The sequence below is a fragment of the Pantherophis guttatus genome, chromosome 3 (genome assembly GCF_059756535.1).
Source record: "Pantherophis guttatus breed Tessera chromosome 3, ASM5975653v1, whole genome shotgun sequence".
Taxonomy (NCBI): domain Eukaryota; kingdom Metazoa; phylum Chordata; class Lepidosauria; order Squamata; family Colubridae; genus Pantherophis; species Pantherophis guttatus.
Genome location: NC_142065.1, coordinates 95,118,785 through 95,136,202, shown reverse-complemented (window position 1 = coordinate 95,136,202; position 17,418 = coordinate 95,118,785). Strand labels below are relative to the sequence as shown.

The 17,418-nt window shown below is 35.7% G+C and overlaps 1 protein-coding gene across 1 annotated transcript; it reads right to left on the bottom strand.

Annotated features, from left to right (window-relative positions):
- Positions 1-537: 537 nt before the first annotated feature.
- Positions 538-3,819, bottom strand: LOC148114696 (exportin-2). The gene has a single exon (XM_087890079.1). It carries the CDS (start codon positions 3,740-3,742, stop codon positions 827-829), a length of 2,916 nt encoding a protein of 971 aa, XP_087746205.1. The 5' UTR covers positions 3,743-3,819; the 3' UTR covers positions 538-826.
- Between the last annotated feature and the right edge of the window lie 13,599 nt (positions 3,820-17,418).

Sequence of the window (17,418 nt, the reverse complement as noted above, 5' to 3'; positions counted from 1 at the left end):
AAGTGGCAAATTTATGGCTTACTTTATTCTTTCCCAGCTGGATTTGTATCTTTCTTAAATCTTGTAAGCCTGTTCAAGGACTTTCAGAATGTGTTCTCCATTGTGTAGTTGCTGAGAAAGCAAGTTATCACATACTACGGAAATGACCTTCTAAAAAGAGAAAAACATGCTTCCTTAAAAAAGCCTCAAATTGTCATGTTAAAAGTGCTAATGTTCCATTTTAAAATGCTAATAATGAAACCTAAAATTTGAGGCAACACTGCAACATGCTATAGTTGTAAATGTGAGGATTAATCACAAAATTATTTTTTAGCACCATTGTAACTTTGAACATTTGCTGCATCAGGCAGTCGGTAAGGGAGGAATACTTGTACAGGATTAGACGATATATTTTAGTACCAAATTGATTATTTTTCACTATTTTTTTTTTTTCTTTTTAAACAAGAACTTATTTATTCACAATTTAGATAAATTTTAGAAGACACAAAAGAAATACAAATGACAAACTGGAAAAAAGAATATGTGACAACATGAGTGTGCAGCCAGTATTCTGTATATTTTAAAATGTTATCCAATCACAGCATATGTGAAATTGCAATCAATCCCAAATTATAAACTTCTAACACTATTCCCTTTGAAAACAAACAGGGAAAAGGAAAATCACTTCCTCCTTATGAACACATTCAGCTTCTGCATCAAGCAATAATTCTGTGATGTATTTCTGAAATAGCAACTCGTTTCATTTTGTCCGAGCTTTGTTTAGAAGGCAGTCAATATTAGTGCTCTTTGATGTAACTCTGAAATTCTGCCACTCAGATTAAAAATGTCAGAGCAATGTTACACTTGCAGCTTGTAAATATCCTTGAAGAAACTGCAAAGCTTCAGCGTTCAGGCTGGTACTTAGCATTGACGGAACTCTGCCTGGACATGCAGTAGATAATTTATGAAGAGACTGTGCAAGATGAATTTTGGGATTATTCACAATTTGGCCAACTGGATCATGCTCCTTTTTCCCAGCAAAGGCAAGCTGAGAAAATGCAGTCTGGTATCCTGGAGTATCTTCTATATCAATGAAGTGTTCCTCATCAGGAAGGGTGTCATCTTCAGGCAATTCAAAAAGGCCAATAAGGGCCTGAAGGAGGGGTGTCCACAACTTTGTGTACTCTGTGTCCATCATTGGAGGACATTCTGTGAGTATTTTTGTGATGCCAACTGCGCAGATTTTCTTTTCTACTTGCCCAGATACTTTCTGTATTTCTGGTATTATGATTTTTTCCAAAACCATTCCAAACATCTTTGGTTGTATGCTGTCAAATATTTCTTGAAGCGCTATTGCTCCATATTTTATGCAGTACAAGTTGATAAAGACTAAGAAACTTTTGATAAACTTCGTTGTTTTGGAATTTTGAAGTCTTTGGAAAAGCAAAATGTAAATTTGCTTCCTGTACTGATCAATGGATTCAGGGGGCATATGTTCTATAATGCTATTCAGAAGGTAGAACCCCTGATGGTCATTAAGTTTAGAAGCAATAAGTTTCTGGAATACTCCTAGTAATCCAGGAATTTTGTCAGCTGCAGCACTTGCTATTGTATTGGCTCCTCTCTCCAAATAGGCCTGAAGAAGTCTCACCAGAGGAGGTATGTTTCCTGACCTTTCCCACAAGACCGGCTGAAGCAGATGTGGAAATAAGGCCATATAGGATGATGGGATATCATTTTTATGCATCTCCAGCAACAGAGACATCACTTGAAATACGTATGGAATGAATTCTTGCACATCATTCTGTAGAATCTCAGTGAATACCATAAATAAAGCATCTTCAAAGCTTCCAACAGCTGCGGGGTTTGCTCTGCAAGTTATCCGTATCGACAAGCAGATTGATTCAAACATATAATGGTTAAAGTGAGGCTTGCTTGGATTCTTACTAACAGCAAGTAATTTCTCTGTAAGTTGAGTGATTAGTGAAGGGATATATGGAATTATGGCTTCCTGAAGAAGAGAAAAACTCCGCATGATAGCTTTCATAATGTACTCATTTTCAGATGACCCTGGAAGTGTCAGAGCTTTGAAAAGATTTGTTAGCAGCATTTCAACACACGGAACCATCTCTGAAGCTGAAATTAGTGTGGTGTTGTTAACTCCTTTCATTGTAAATAATCTTTCAAGAGCATGGGCTGCGTATGTATGAACTACAATACTTTCTGCTTGAAGGTAATTGATTAGGAGAGGAATAGACACCAAGAGCTGTTCTTTAGGTACTTGGTTTCTGAAAATCATGATGTATTTGATGCCATCAGCTTTAAGCACTGGAAATTCATTTACATTAGGAGACTTTAAATCTGGTAGAATATGATTCATAAAAAATTCTGTCAAATTCACTAGTTCATTGGCTTGGGTTATCCCATGCTTTTGTGTCTGAGCTTTTGATGCCAAAGATGTTACAAGGTAAATAGCAGCATCCTTATGCTTCCAATTTATAGATGGATTTTTTGCATATTCTTGTAGCATAGAATTAACATAACCGGAAAAGATCCCCGTTACAGGTCCTTCAAAAAACTTGCACAATCCTCTTACTAGATCACAGGCCGCTCTGCGTCTGGTGTCAATATCTGATCCTTCCAAATCTCTTCTAATATATTCTTCAGAATTATCTTCAAAAGCTTCTTCATCAGCAGCTCTAAATTCCATGTTGGGAACAATAACTTTTTCACAAATACTTGTCAGTGTATTCTGATCCTCAAACAGGTGCTTGTAATGGGGTCTCTCACAAACGGAAGCCAGGAACTGGATTGCATTACTTACCAGCAGATCGTACTTAACTTCTTGACCAGTTGTAACCAATAAATTCCAAATTGCAGTAACAAAACGAGGCAAGTAAGGTTGAAATTCTTCATCATATTTTTGTGCATACAGAGCAGCATTATCACAAATTTGGGATTTCAAAAGTTCTAGGAGTCCAGCTTCCTCTTCATCATCTGTTTGTAAGAGTTTATTATCCAATGTTAAAAGATTATGGAAGTTCATCATCCAAGTTTCCATGTTATCTTCAAAAAATTCAGGAAGGTCTTGAAAATTTAAACTGTAGAATAACTTAGCAATAAGAATCAAAGAGGAGAACAGAACTTTCAAAGCACTGGCATCGTTTGCATGAGTACTGCAAAGTTCAATGGTGGCCTTAAAGAGATTGGTCAAGGGTAGTGCAAATGCATCAAGGACAAGTTTGATCTCTGTCCACAGTTCGTTTGATTTAAACTCATGACGGTACCTTTTGAATAGAGAGTGTGCGGTACGAAGAACTCCGTTAATAACATGGAAGTCACCACTCTGAAAGCGATTTACCATTTCTGTTAGCAGGTCAGGCCATTTCTGAGGAAAGTCTTCTCTACCGATTATGCTAATAGCATCACTTAACTGTTTCTGAATTTGTTCTGGGCTGCTAAGCATCAGGTGTACGATGTTGGCTTTAATAGCTATCCGGTCAGATTCACATATTTTGTCTGGTTCATCTTCAATAATTCTCCAGTTTCTTTTAATATAATTCTTGAATGTGACAGAAGCACAAACTTTTATGACATTATCTTGTGATTTTTCCAATAGTGTTAAGAGCAACAATGGATAATTCTGACTTCCTTCAACAGATTCAAGAAATTTTTCCGCAGGACGCCTTATGGCAGGATCAGGATCTAGCGTCTTCTTTAAGTATTCTGTTAAAGTCTGCAAATTGGCATCACTCAGCTCCATAACCAAACCTGACGGGTCCCCTGACAGTGCGATCGAGCAGCAATTCCTCCTAGGGCTCAGCTTCACATTCAAACCTCGATCTATTTTTCACTATTTTTAAATTGTTCTTTTAAAATTATATGGCCTTAATAATCCGTATAAACACTAATCTGCTACACAACTATAGGACTGAAATATGGGCTACCCAATACACATTTACTATGTCAATAACAGCAACAAGAGTGCTGAGGAGAGGACTTTCCACAGTCCTTCAACAGATCCTTCTATTAAGAATCAATACATCAGCTGGTGTAGAATCGGAGCATTCAAACTTTTTCATGTTTTGAAATCTGTTCTTTAAAATAACCCAAACCTCTTATCAAAAAGCAAAGTTCTATTGATAGAAAATTGGCTCCTGTAGAATGATTTTTAAATTGTGTTGTATTTATTTTTGCACTTAATCTCTTACAAAATTCCCATCAAGTTGTCATGGAACCCTAGGGATCCATAGAACAGCTTTAAAAAACCAGATTCTGGAATTTTTGTAAATCCAAATTTTACTAGGTAGCTTGTTTTGAGCAATTTTTATTGAAGGGGTTAATATATATGATAACTATTTTGGTTATTGATAATTATATTAAAAATGAAAAAATGGTTTTACTTCCTCTAGAACAAGATGCCAACATGGGTGATATACTGGCCACTAAAAATGTACACATTAAGTTAATGGCAAAGTTATTTCCATTTACTTAGTTTCTGTTCCTTTTAATTTTATTTTCTTCCACAGAATAAAAATTGTGTTGAGATATACCTTACACAAAAACTGATATGGAATAGTTTTCATAAGAACTATAGCCCTTGAAGATTCTTATCTAAATTGCCATTAATGCGACAACTAGCAGTTACAGGGAAATTAAAGGCACATAAAAGAAACAATTACTTTATTTACGAAGAGTTGTAAAGTTCCTCAATCCTAGGCAATTTACAGTAGAAATAACAATGAAGTAGAACAATCACAAAAAAGCAAACAACACACATTCTGATAATAAACATAACCTCAGAAATCAATGTCGGGTGCTCCCATACAAATCACCAGATAACAATTCAATCCACTAATATAACAGTGTTCCCCAACTGCTTTATGGAGCACCATCTTTACGGCTATCCAACCAAAACCTGTTCCAAAGCAAAGTGGTCATGGTTAAGAAAACCTGCAACTTCCCAAGGACTGGAATTTACAGTATGTTTTCCCAACCTGACTCTATCTGATGAGCAGATTCCACTTGGAACAGATAGTTTGGAAGGAATCCAGGGCGCAAACCAGCAGTTTAGATTTCATTCAAAAGCATACTGGCACTAATGCAGCTCTTGCAACATAGGTACTATCAATTGTATTTTATAGCTCCTACAACTTCTGAATTGTCTTTAAGGACAGTACAATAATTTGTAAAGCAAATAAAAGTAATCCAAGTATAGAACGTAGAATAATAGAGTTGGAAGGGACCTCGGAGGTCTTTTAGTCCAACCCCCTGCTCAAGCAGGAGACCTGATATCATTTCACAAATGGTTGTCCAGTCTCTTTTTGAAAGCCTCCAGTAATGGAGCACTCACAACTTGATAAGGGGAATAAAACACAACTTTAATGTACTTGTTGTGACAAAGGCTTCATTCAAATTATTTCCTTTTTTCATGCATTCACCATTTCTTAATGTAAAGAGAATCTTATCATAACCCCTCCATTCTTTTGTCTAGACACTAATATATTATAAATCCCGTTTGGTTTAGTAGGTGAACTATAACATTTCTTTGAGAATGAGATCCTATTTTACTTTAAATCACTGTGCTATGATGATCAATATGGGAATGAATCCGACCTCCCTTTTTCAAATGTACATAATGTTCTACTTTTTAATGTAGTCATGAGAAATTTGAAATCTGCATTACCAGGTACTGTAGTGGTTCTGTTATTGAATTTATGAGGGAGACCTTAGTTCAAATTCCCACTTAAGTGCAGAGCAAAATGGGTGACTTGGGGTCAGTTACTCTCAATCTAATCTACCTTACACAATTCTGTAAAAAAACATTTACGGGAGATCTTCAAATAGACTAGGCCTCAGAAAAAGAGAGAAATGCCTATCAACACAATTAATACTTTGCTTCAGTTTAAATTAAACCAAGCTTGCTATGCTATCTGAATCCAGGCAAACTGCAGTTAATCCTAACAAATGCTTCTGAAAACAGCATAGTTTATTATTTTTCCTTTTTTCCCGTTTCTCTGATGACTTAATGAGATTGAAAGCTTTTATTTACATATTAGTTTCTATGTGTTCACTGAAAAAGTAGGAATATGTTGTTTAGATTTATCTTGGCTGCCCACTCCAGAAGATTGAGAGTGGATTATAATATCAAAATAGATAATTGAAATAGATAAAAGCGTAACAAAAACACAACAGGAACTCCATAAACACACTAGCCTCAAGTCTAGGAATGGAGATGGGTTTCCAGAACCCCAAAAGAGCAGACACCATTTCTGAGGAAATGCTGATTCAGAGGTTAGGGGCAGTGACAGAGAAAACACATTTACCACTGCCCTACAATATAATAATGTTTAATTAAGCAGACCTAGAGCACACCTGATCTGCACAAATGTACTGTCATAAATGACTGGAGGTGGGCAACCCTCCCAGATAACTGGGCACATGAAAAATTTTATAGATGAGAACGAGTGTCTTGAATTGCACCTGGAAGCCAGCTGTCAAATAATGTAGCTCATGTGGGAGTGATGAAGTAATGGTTATTCCAAATTGTGATTTGTTGAAATAAGTAAAGTTCAACCCTTCAAGGGAAATATATAAATCAACATTTGTTAATTCTGTTGCTGTGTTACTGTGTAGTCATTTACTTTTTATGTTCTTATATAAAATCGTTGCTCTGGAGTTTTTTCCCCAGGAAGTTCAATAGGTGAAAACAATTGTAAAAAAAATATCTCCGAAGGGAAGTCAGAAAAAAATCTTATGAAAATAATACAAACAATTACAAATTTCAGAAAGGTTGGCCAACAGGTAGAAGTTAGTGGAGAGTTCAGACAGCCAAAGAACGAATCTGAAGAAGCTCTAGGTGAGAGAATTGCAACATATGGTATTTCTAGATATAAACAGAAGGCTGCGCTGTCAATAAACCTGGATGTGCTGAAATTATAGTTATATTCTTAACTTTGACTAAAAGAGAATAAGATGGGTGTAGAAAGATATGGTTTTTTTTCAAATTCTAATTGCTACTACAGTTAACGCTTCCAGAAAAGGATGCATCTACTTCCTTCACTTATGTGGAAAAAAAATTTAATTGCTGGTTTTTAGGCTTTTGTTTGTTGATCTTTACCCCATGTCAAACCTTTTTACCAAACTATTCCGTTCATAGTGAATTAACTGAGTCATAAATATATTACCATAGTTAAAAAGGCTTGTTTTAGAGGTATCCAGGCAAACAGAATGTGTCCTTTATAACAGTGCAAAGGATCATAAATTGGAGATGCAGGTGAATTGATAGACTAGCGTGTTTAGCCACTTGTCAGAAGTTTATCTGTGGAGTAGGAGGGGGTTTCCTGCCTACCTTTCCTTACTAGGTGGTCCACAACATATTGTTTGCTCTCTTGTGCCCTTCTTACATCGCTGGTCTTTCTCATTTGTTGGCTCATCTCCTTTACTTTCTCACTATTTTTTCTTTCTTGCATTCTCTCACGCTAACCCTGTTCATAATTCACTCTATTCACCTGTTCCATTGCTTGCTCTAAAATCCCTGCACTTTTACTCAGTCATCTGTTGTATCATTCACACCATCACCTATTTGTCCTCCCTCGCTTGTACTTCTCCCACTTTATTGTTTGCATATTATCTTCTCTGTGGTTTCCTCCCTCCTCTGTTATTAACTCCACTGCTTACTCTCTCATGGTTATCTGTCTCTCTTGCACTCTGAATCACCTTTGTCCCTTACTCATCCTCTCTTTTGTGAGCTCTGCTGTTGTATCTTAATCTCTCCCTGAGAGAGATTAAGGGAAAAACACTGGGGAGCTTGGTCTGTAATGAAATATCTTCTGGATTCTTCTGCTTTCGCCAATGTAATGCATCAAACAGGTTGCATGTTAATTGGGATATTTATCTAGCCATGTAGATAAAGGAGCTCTTACACTATCTGATTAGTACTTTGCATCAAATGTCCAGTGCCTAATCAAGCCTACTGCCCAAGCCACAATATTAATGGAAGCAATGATTAGAGCAGGGCTGTCAAACTCCTGGCCCATAGGCCAGATGTGTCACACGCAGGGGTGAAATGTAAAATTTGTTACTACCGGTTCTGTGGGCGTGGTTTGGGGGGGGTAATGTGACTGGGTGGGCATGGCCAACTTTTTTTAAAAAAAAAACTTTTCAAAGCATTTTTTCTGCAAATGCAAAAAAAATGCTTTGAAAAGGCTCTGCCGATCAGGCAACATAGCTGGGATCGTCAGAGCCTTTTCAAAGCATTTTTTTAACCACCTCTTCTGCTGAAGGGGTTGCAGAAAAAAATGCTTTAAAAGTCTCTCTGACAATCCCAGCTGAGTTGCCTGATCGTCAGAGAGACTTATAAAGCATTTTTTCCTGCAACCTCTTCAGCGGAAGAGGTGGTTTAAAAAATGCTTTGAAAAGGCTCTGCCGATCAGGCAACACAGCTGGGATTGTCAGAGCCTTTTCAAAGCATTTTTTTAACCACCTCTTCTGCTGAAGGGGTTGCAGAAAAAAATGCTTTAAAAGTCTCTCTGACAATCCCAGCTGTGTTGCCTGATCGGCAGAGCCTTTTCAAAGCATTTTTTTAACCACCTCTTCCCCGGAAGAGGTTGCAGAAAAAAATGCTTTGAAAAGCCTCTGAGTATCCCAGCTGAGCTGCAAGATCATCAGAGGCTTTTTTTTTACTTTTAAAAGCATTTTTTCAGGGGAAGAAGTTGTAGAAAAAAATGCTTTGAAAAGTAAAAAAAAACAAAAGCTTCTAATGACCGTGCGGCTCAGCTGGGCATGTGGGGGGTGTATGGATTTTTGCTACCGGTACTCCGAACCACCCACTGCCATCGCTACCAGATCGGGCGATCCGGTCCGAACCAGGAGCATCTCGCCCCTGGTCACATGCCCATGCTCACGCCCAGTTTAGTGAAGGGAGGAAAAAGTCCCGATACATCATGTGATGCCATGATGATATGAGTTTGACACCCCTGGATTAGAGGGAAAGGGCTATTCACAGCTGCCCAAAATAAACTGGGAAAATTCCAGCTCCTGCTATATCATCCCCATAGTCACTACTGAAGCCCCATAAATTGTGTATAAAGCAAAACATGTGTCAAACAAAGATGGGAAACATTACTTTTAACAGTAGTTCAAGTAGAAACTTAGCCTTATCTATACCTAAAGTTATGAACACATCTTTTAAGATGCAGTTAGGGGAATGTATGGATGAGTTCTGCAGTTAAACTACATGTGCAACTTCACCCCACAAGCTTGGGCTACAGCCCATGTTAACACACTTTCTAGTATAGTTACTGTGTTTTAGTAGTTTGCATTTGCACTTTCCATAAGTTAGTGTTTTCCACATTTTGTTTCTATATTTTTATTAGGGACACAACCATAAATTCAACAAGTGCATATTTTATGTCATGGTCAATTTAATACCAATCATTGTGATTGTAGTTATTGTCCTATCATGTGTGGGTGACTTTGTGTGTGTGTGTACACACACACACACACAAAATCGCCTACAAATTTAAATAACTTTAAAGATAATAGAGAAAGAATTGCAAGGCAGCATAAGATTGCATTTAGATTTAACTAGAGGTTGCAACACAATCTCCTCTGCATACCCAAACACCAAAAATACTGAAAAAGAAGCCCTACTAAAGGCAATGTAATTCAAATTATCTTGAATTATGCAGCATAAATAGACATTTCAAACAATTTCTCCTTATTCGTTAACTTGCCAATTAGTAAATCAATTTTCAATTAATAATTGCTTTTTATTGCTATATACCACCATTGTGGTACATTGTAGAAATTGTGCATGAACAATTAAAGGGTTGTGCAAACAAAAAGCATTTGCACCTGCATAAATTGGCCCAGAAATTGGTGAAATTTAGCCTAATTTGGAATATGGAAATTGGTGGGTATTTTTTTGGAGAAGACAGCAAATATCTTTGTATCTATGGAGAACTTCAAAATGATGTTTCATTCCACTGAGTCTTTACCTGAAGTTCCTTTCAAACCAGTTGCAAAGCAGTGTCCTTCCTTACAGTGTGGAGGAAGCATAGTATATGCTTCATTTTGCTTGGAAACAGTAGCATCTGTCCAGCCACAAAAACTGCTGTTGGTAGATCAGACTAGTCAATAAAGATGGCTTAAGCCTTAATCTCACCTCAATTCTTCATTAAACTCAACTTTTTAATGTTCTTTTTGGCCATTTAATGTATATATATATATACATACACACATACACAATGTGCCTTAAATGATGATAAATTGTACCTCACACAACTCTTATTATGGGAGTTATTAAACTCCTGCGAGCTCAGAATATATATATATAAAATGGAACACATTTGCAAAATTCAAGGAAACTCACATGATCTGATTACTGATTAAGGTTCCTCTTACCTTCACTACTGGTTCGGAACTGGGAGCGTGCACGCATGCACGCTTGCTTTGCTCACATGCAGTGCTTCTGCACAGAACCTTCTGCACATGCGCAGAGTGACCATGATAACATCCAGGTGGGTGGGCAGAGCTTCCCGCCGCCGCCACTACCAATTCACCCGAACCTGGGGTGGGGGGAACCGCTGTTACTTTTGTTATGTGGATTTCATTGGATTTCATTGAAGACACTTGCAAATGTCTGCAAGAAGTTCTGCCATAGAACCAGAAGCAGCCTTAGGACCAAAGGCATGAATAGGTCAAGAACTTACTTGCAAATAAATACGATTTGAATGATACGGTCATGTCTCATTTTAACATACTTTGCTTTTAATATAATTTTTAATACAAGAAGACAAAACTTGCAACAGGAAATGCATTGCATCATATGTTCCATCTTAAACTTCCCTGCTAAATTGGTAGTGTTCAATTTTAATTACCATTAGAAAAAGATAACTATGAATTTTCATGTGCCATATTTAAAATTATATGGTGTTATTTCTATTTATTCTCCTTTAGAACTCTTAAAATTCCTGGAGAAAAACTTTATTAGAAAGAATAGTTATTTCTTTTATGTTCACAAACCAAAATATCAGAGAATTCTGATATCAATTATTGAATTATTTGCATAATAACTCCTAGAAAAAAAGAAGAGTTATTTTCTTCCCCACTGGAATTGATAACTTATGACCTGTTTCAATATTGTTGCAGTAGCCATTCCCCATCCGATGCAGTCACATGATCAAATTTTGGGCACATGGCAACCAGTATGCATTTGTGGCCATTTGCAGCATTCCTTGTTACATGGCTGCAAGTTTTAGTATTTTTTGTTTTTGTTTTTTATTTTGCTGGAAACCAGCACTAACTTCCAGTTTCTAGCAAAAACAAAAAACAAAAAACCCCAAAACACCCATTGGCCAAAATGGATTCATTTAATAACAGCTGCAGAAAAGGTTGTAAAATCAGGCACGGTCATGTTCTGAAGCACTTAATGCCTATTGTGATTTACAACTGTAATTCCAGGCTCAATTACAGTCATAAGTTGAGAACCACCTGTACTGCAATGCTGTCATCTTTTACTTTTGAAATAAGTACCAGTGAAATAATGTAGATATCTAGTCAACTGTGTTGGATATGCCATGTCCACACTTTTAAATCTGGGAGCTGCTTTTAATAGACAAAGTGTCACACCAAATATGAAACCAGGTTTAATTTCAAGAGCTGCTTTTACTTTTTACTGCATTGTTTGATATCGTTGGTACTTTTACAATGTTGCAATGTTTGATTGGCAAATATTGCAAAAAGATTGTTTACACACTGTTCCGAGAAGAGACTCCCTCTGGCCAGTTCTTCAGCCAAAAACAACTATAAACTTCATTTGAGCTGGACAAAGTTTAAAAAGAGAATGAAGCAATAGACTATCTAAAGTAGGAGGCATTTGTAATGAAAACTAATGAAACTTTTTCTAATGAAAAAGTAGGAGGGATGGGAATGGGAGAGAGAAACTGAAGAAAACATCAAATACGTATTAACAGCAGATTCCAAAATATGAAAGCAGAAAAAGTAGATATTTCAGTTGCATTTATCAAAAACAACATGTTAAATTTCCTATATATTTCTAGACATCATTGTATGGAATTTTCTTTGTTTTACTGATTTCTACCATGCTATTAATTGAGACCTTTAAGGGGTGTGGAAACAGGGTGGTTAACCCTGTTCTCTTTCATCTGAATTGAGGGTATGGCTGCCTGAAGATAATTAACATAGTGAATTTGAACATTTTTAACCAATGCAAGTTGCAGCGGTGGGGTTGACAAGTGTCCATATGTTTAAGTTTATAATATAAAGATTGAAATGTTTTTAAAATTTCTTTGCTACTCTAACTCTTACATTAGAGAAATTTAAAAGATTGAGGTGCAACAGTCAGAAGAAGAGTGATGTAACCAGTCCCTTGCTGATGTTTTAAAAAATAACACAACAATTATTAATCTTTCTCTACTTCAGAATTATTGCCATTTCTTCATCTGTCTGTTTGCTTTTCTTTTGACGCAATTACTATCTTTTTTATCCATCCAGATGGGACCATATTCTGTGACTGGAGATAACAAAAACTTTAAAACTTAGAATAAGAAGAAATGCCATCTTACTTTTGGGCAACTAATTTACTATTATGTATATTGAGTAGTGGCAGGATATCTTTTTAAATCAGGCCTTCAATATCTGAAAAACAGCAGTGTTGTTTTTATACACACATTTTAAAACTATATTCACTAATGGGATAGCCAATATTCCCCATCCTATTCCACAAGCAGACATCAACTCATCTGGCCGTGAGACAAATACTACCTACCACACCTGAGAGAAGAAGATTAGCTTGGAGGGCTCAGGAAACATTGTAGAGCACACACAATTGCTCCTAGAATGTTTAACCAGTTGGTTATTTTTCTGTCCATTCATTCAACCTGGGATCTTTCCCATTTGTATAATTAAGGATACTTTGGAAGAAGCTAAATTGGTAAAATATAGTATGAATCATCAAATAAACATCAACAATGTCAGAACAATCTCGGATTCATCCAGAATGGGATGTCCTCTCTTGTCTGAGGTGGTTGCCCTGCTCTTTCTAATAATGCGGCTTGCCATGCGATATGGTAGCAAATATATTAATACAGATATCTCTTATTCAGAAATAATTTTATTTATTTACTTATTTCCTATGTTTATTATTTTTACAAGTAACTCAATACAATGAACATAGCCAGCACATCTCCTATTTTCGCACAACAACAACCCTGTGAGGTGGGTTGGGCTGAGAGAGAGAGACTGGCCCAAAGTCACCCAGCTGGCCTTCATGGCTAAGGTGGAACTTGAACTCATGGTCTCCTGTTTTCTGCCTTATCTACTAGACCAATGCTGTTCTCCCACCCATCCCCCCAAAAAAGTCTTATTTTTAAAAAATGTTTACATATGATAACCCAGAAAGGAAATTTGTTGAATCTTGTTTATTTATTTCTCAACAAGTAATGGGTAACATATACTTTCTACTATAAACCTAAACACACATTATTTGGAAATATGTTCCTTGAACTCAGTAGAATTTGATTCCAAATAAACAAATTAGGAATCATGTTTTAAATTGCTTTCAGAAAAATAACGTATAAAGAGGGACCTTTACCATAATACTGTTCATTTAAAGAATATAATAGCAGAAGCTCAACTTTCATAATAATTCCTGTTACACCCAATGGTATCATATTAACCTTCGGCTATTTCTCGCCTCTTTTATTCATTACAAAGAATACAAGGGGACTGCAACTGGAAAGACTAATCCCTACGTCATTCAAAGTTATAACTATTAAGAAAACAGCTATTGCAAGATTAGATGTTAACTGCAATGAGAATTATTTATCAGTGAATATGCACAGGTCTGTTCACTAGTCCTACTGAATTTCTGAGAATGCATTACTAGAAATGAAAATCAATTCTTCTTGCATTGATTTCTGAAAATTCTGTGATGTTGGAATATGTCTCATTAAACTCAATAGAATTTGGGTCAAAGTAGCCACCCTAGAACTGAACTTCTAAGAAGCTGTTCTTCTAATGCCCGCATTCAAAAGTAATGCTAAACATAAAAATAAGCTTAGCAAGCTTTGATTTTGTATGCTATCTTGAAGGCACAGGACCAGTCAGGAGATAGGCTTCTGACTGGAATGCTCTGACTGTAGCAAGTGCATGATTTAGCAAATGTTTTTTGTGTATACAATTGCCAGAAACTTTTTTATTAGCACTTATATGAAATTGAATATTTGTGGATGAAGTAAGTCACCTACTTCTTAGAGAAGTAGGAAACAACATGGCAAGTAAATTCAAAATTAACATTATGAGTGGCATACAAGGAAAATCAGTTAAAGATGTTTTATAGATGGCATTTACCACCGACAAGAATTGCAAAGATGTTTCCAAATAATGATCCAACATGTTGGAAGTGTAAGAAAACCCATGGAACTTATTACCATCTATGGTGGACATGCCCGGCAGCGAAAAAGTTCTGGACAAATATAAAAAAATGGTTAGAAAAAATAATAGAGCAAACAATAGAACACATTTACGAGAACATATACCAAAGAAATAAAATATCTGATTTTACACATCACGTATAAACAGTGGCTCGAATAATATATGCACAAAAATAGAAACAGGAAGAAACACCAACAGATGAAGAAGTGATAAAAAAAAGTTTTAGAATGTGCTGAGATGGACAAATTAACAAAAGAAATTAAAGAAAAAGAAGAGACATATTACTTTACAATTTGGAACAAATGGTATGAATGGCTTGAAAGCAGAAATAAAGAATAACATAACTGGGGAGAATATAAAATGTAAAATAAGTATGCAAGAAATATATATATACATATATATATATATATATATAAAATGTATATACATTAGTTAATTGCTTTAAGGGGGGGGGAAGTTAAGCACTAATGGATTTTTCAGGCATCTGAAACAAATATATAGAAATGTATAAAATTAAGGCTATTAGGATTAGAAAATATATTGTAATCAGTCAAAAAAGGGACAATGAAGGAAATGAAACAATATGAGAGACATGGGGGGGGGGAAATTACAGTGGAAAACAGACCATGAAGAAACACTTGTTAAAAAGAGGATATATTTATATGTTGTATGTTATGTGTTTGTCATAATGTGTATTAATAAAACAATGAACCTCTTTAAAAAAAAAAAAAAGTAAAGTCACCTAGAGAGGTCAGCTGAGGTAAATCATTTTGAAGATGGTACTATTTTTGATCTCCCAAAGATGCTATGGAATGCATGATTTAGTGGCTAAATGGTTATAATTATGGGTTGGATGAGCATGACCAGGCAAGGTCACGGCAGCATGGTAAGAACATATCTAACTTTGCATTGTGCAAGCAGTCCAGTTTGGAAGCTCTCCTAGACTCAGTGTCATCCAAGGAGTGGGTGTGATTAGGAATGTTTTCTGTCACCATAGGAAAGTACATTATGTAATGCTGTTTGAGGAGACTAGACCTTGCTACAGCTACTGACTTCATAGGGCTCTCTATTCTCCCTTAGTATAAAACAGTTAATATAACAGTGTCTTTAAATATACTTTGAGTTTGTATAAAATGTGCTCCCTAAGTACTGATAGATCTCAGACTGCACAAGTTGCCACTGTTTTTTCTTCAATTTTGGTTCCAAATCCTAAAAGATTCATATCAAAGCTCTTTGAGGGGCTTTCTATTTTTTGATTTACCTCAGAAAGTCACTACTGAGAAGACCCCAACTGAATTGGGGTCCTTTTCTTCTTACTAATAAGTGCATTTGTGGAACCAAGTGCTAACTGACATCTATTAGACCTCATCATTTCAAACCATCAAGTAATCCTGAATACCTTGACTTAAAATTGAATTATACAAGTGAAGCTATAATATGCATAATGTTTTTAAGTGACTTAAGTTCAATTGTATTGCTTTTTTATCATTCTTCTTACAGTACTAATACCGTGTTTACCACAAAGCATCTATAATTAAAGAAAAATTACACAACTTTCAAGTAAATAAAAATAATAAAATAAGTCATTGTTTTGATTCAATTATGTCATACAACTTTCAAAAAGGATTGCTTGAAATATGCGTTCCAGGACTTGTGAAATGAATCTGACGGCTGACTGGAAATGTCTCATTTCTGTCTGATGATAGGGATGAAATAATCTGTTATGGGCTAAAAGCCATAATCATTATGGCAAGGGTTTAAGTATGCCTTGGTAATTATACCTTTTAATAGCATAGATATTAAAAACATAGATTTGTTATAGTTTTAGTTTTCGGAGTAGAGTTGTATTTATAAAAATTATATTGCAGAATAAAAATGAATTATAATGGTACATACTTATTATCAATGAGTACAAACTGTAGAATGTTGTACTCATTGATGGACCAATGGTAGATCAAGCCAAAACCACCCAGTCCAACATTTTGTTCTCATAACAGCCAATTGGATGCCAATGAAAATTCACAAAGTGAACAAGATGTGGATTTGCAGCTACCCAGATTCTGATTTTCAAGGTGAGTGGCCATACAAACATTTAAATAGGTAAATGATTGAGACAGAACCTTTTTGTGGATGATAATTTGTAGGTATAACTGTAGATACATATACCTATTATTAATGAATGCAAACTAAAATTGTTGTTTGTGATTCAAGTCAAACCTACCCACTCCAACATTTTGTCCTCAGAACAGCCAACTGGGTGCCAATGAAAATTCACAAAGATTACAACATGTTGTGGTTGCAACTGCCCAGAGTCTGGTTTTCAAGGTGGGTGGCCATAAAAATGTTTTGGATAAATAAATTAAATGAGATAAATAAATGAATCTTTCTGTAGACGAAAGCAATTGGAATTGACAGGCTTGTTACTAATACAGAGGAAAATCATGATTTAATAGCCTTATATTCTATGAACCTCTAATCTGAAATTAGAGAATGGGCTGACATCTGCACTACATTTTCTGGTAGCAAATGCTCTAGGTTGAGCTTTGCTTAAACTCTCTCCATTCAATTTAATTGAACAACAAAAAGAAATAAAGTTATTCTCTATATTTATCAGGATTATTTCTCTTTTTTTCCCCCAGAAAAATATTCAGAAAATTTATATGACTGCTCACCCAAAACAAATAACTTTTGCTTAAGATCTGCAGGTTAGAAGTCCTAGACAGATATCAGCAAGACTCCAAAGGATAGATCTGCTACATTGCCAATTTATATATGAGAAACCTTGGTTGAATATCAACAAGAAGTGGTTAATAAAATGGTGTGTATTATCTTTCAAGGTCTGATTAGGTCTCCTATTCAAAACTTTAAGGAAATACTTTATCTAATATGTTTCTGGTGAAAAGAAATCCATCAACATTAAACAAGAAAATTTACTGGCAAAGATTAATAAGTATGAGTATATTGCTCATACATTATCAG

Coding starts and splice junctions, on each gene's coding strand:
- LOC148114696 (XM_087890079.1), bottom strand. CDS start 3,742: ATGGAGCTGAGTGATGCCAATTTGCAGACTTTAACAGAATACTTAAAG.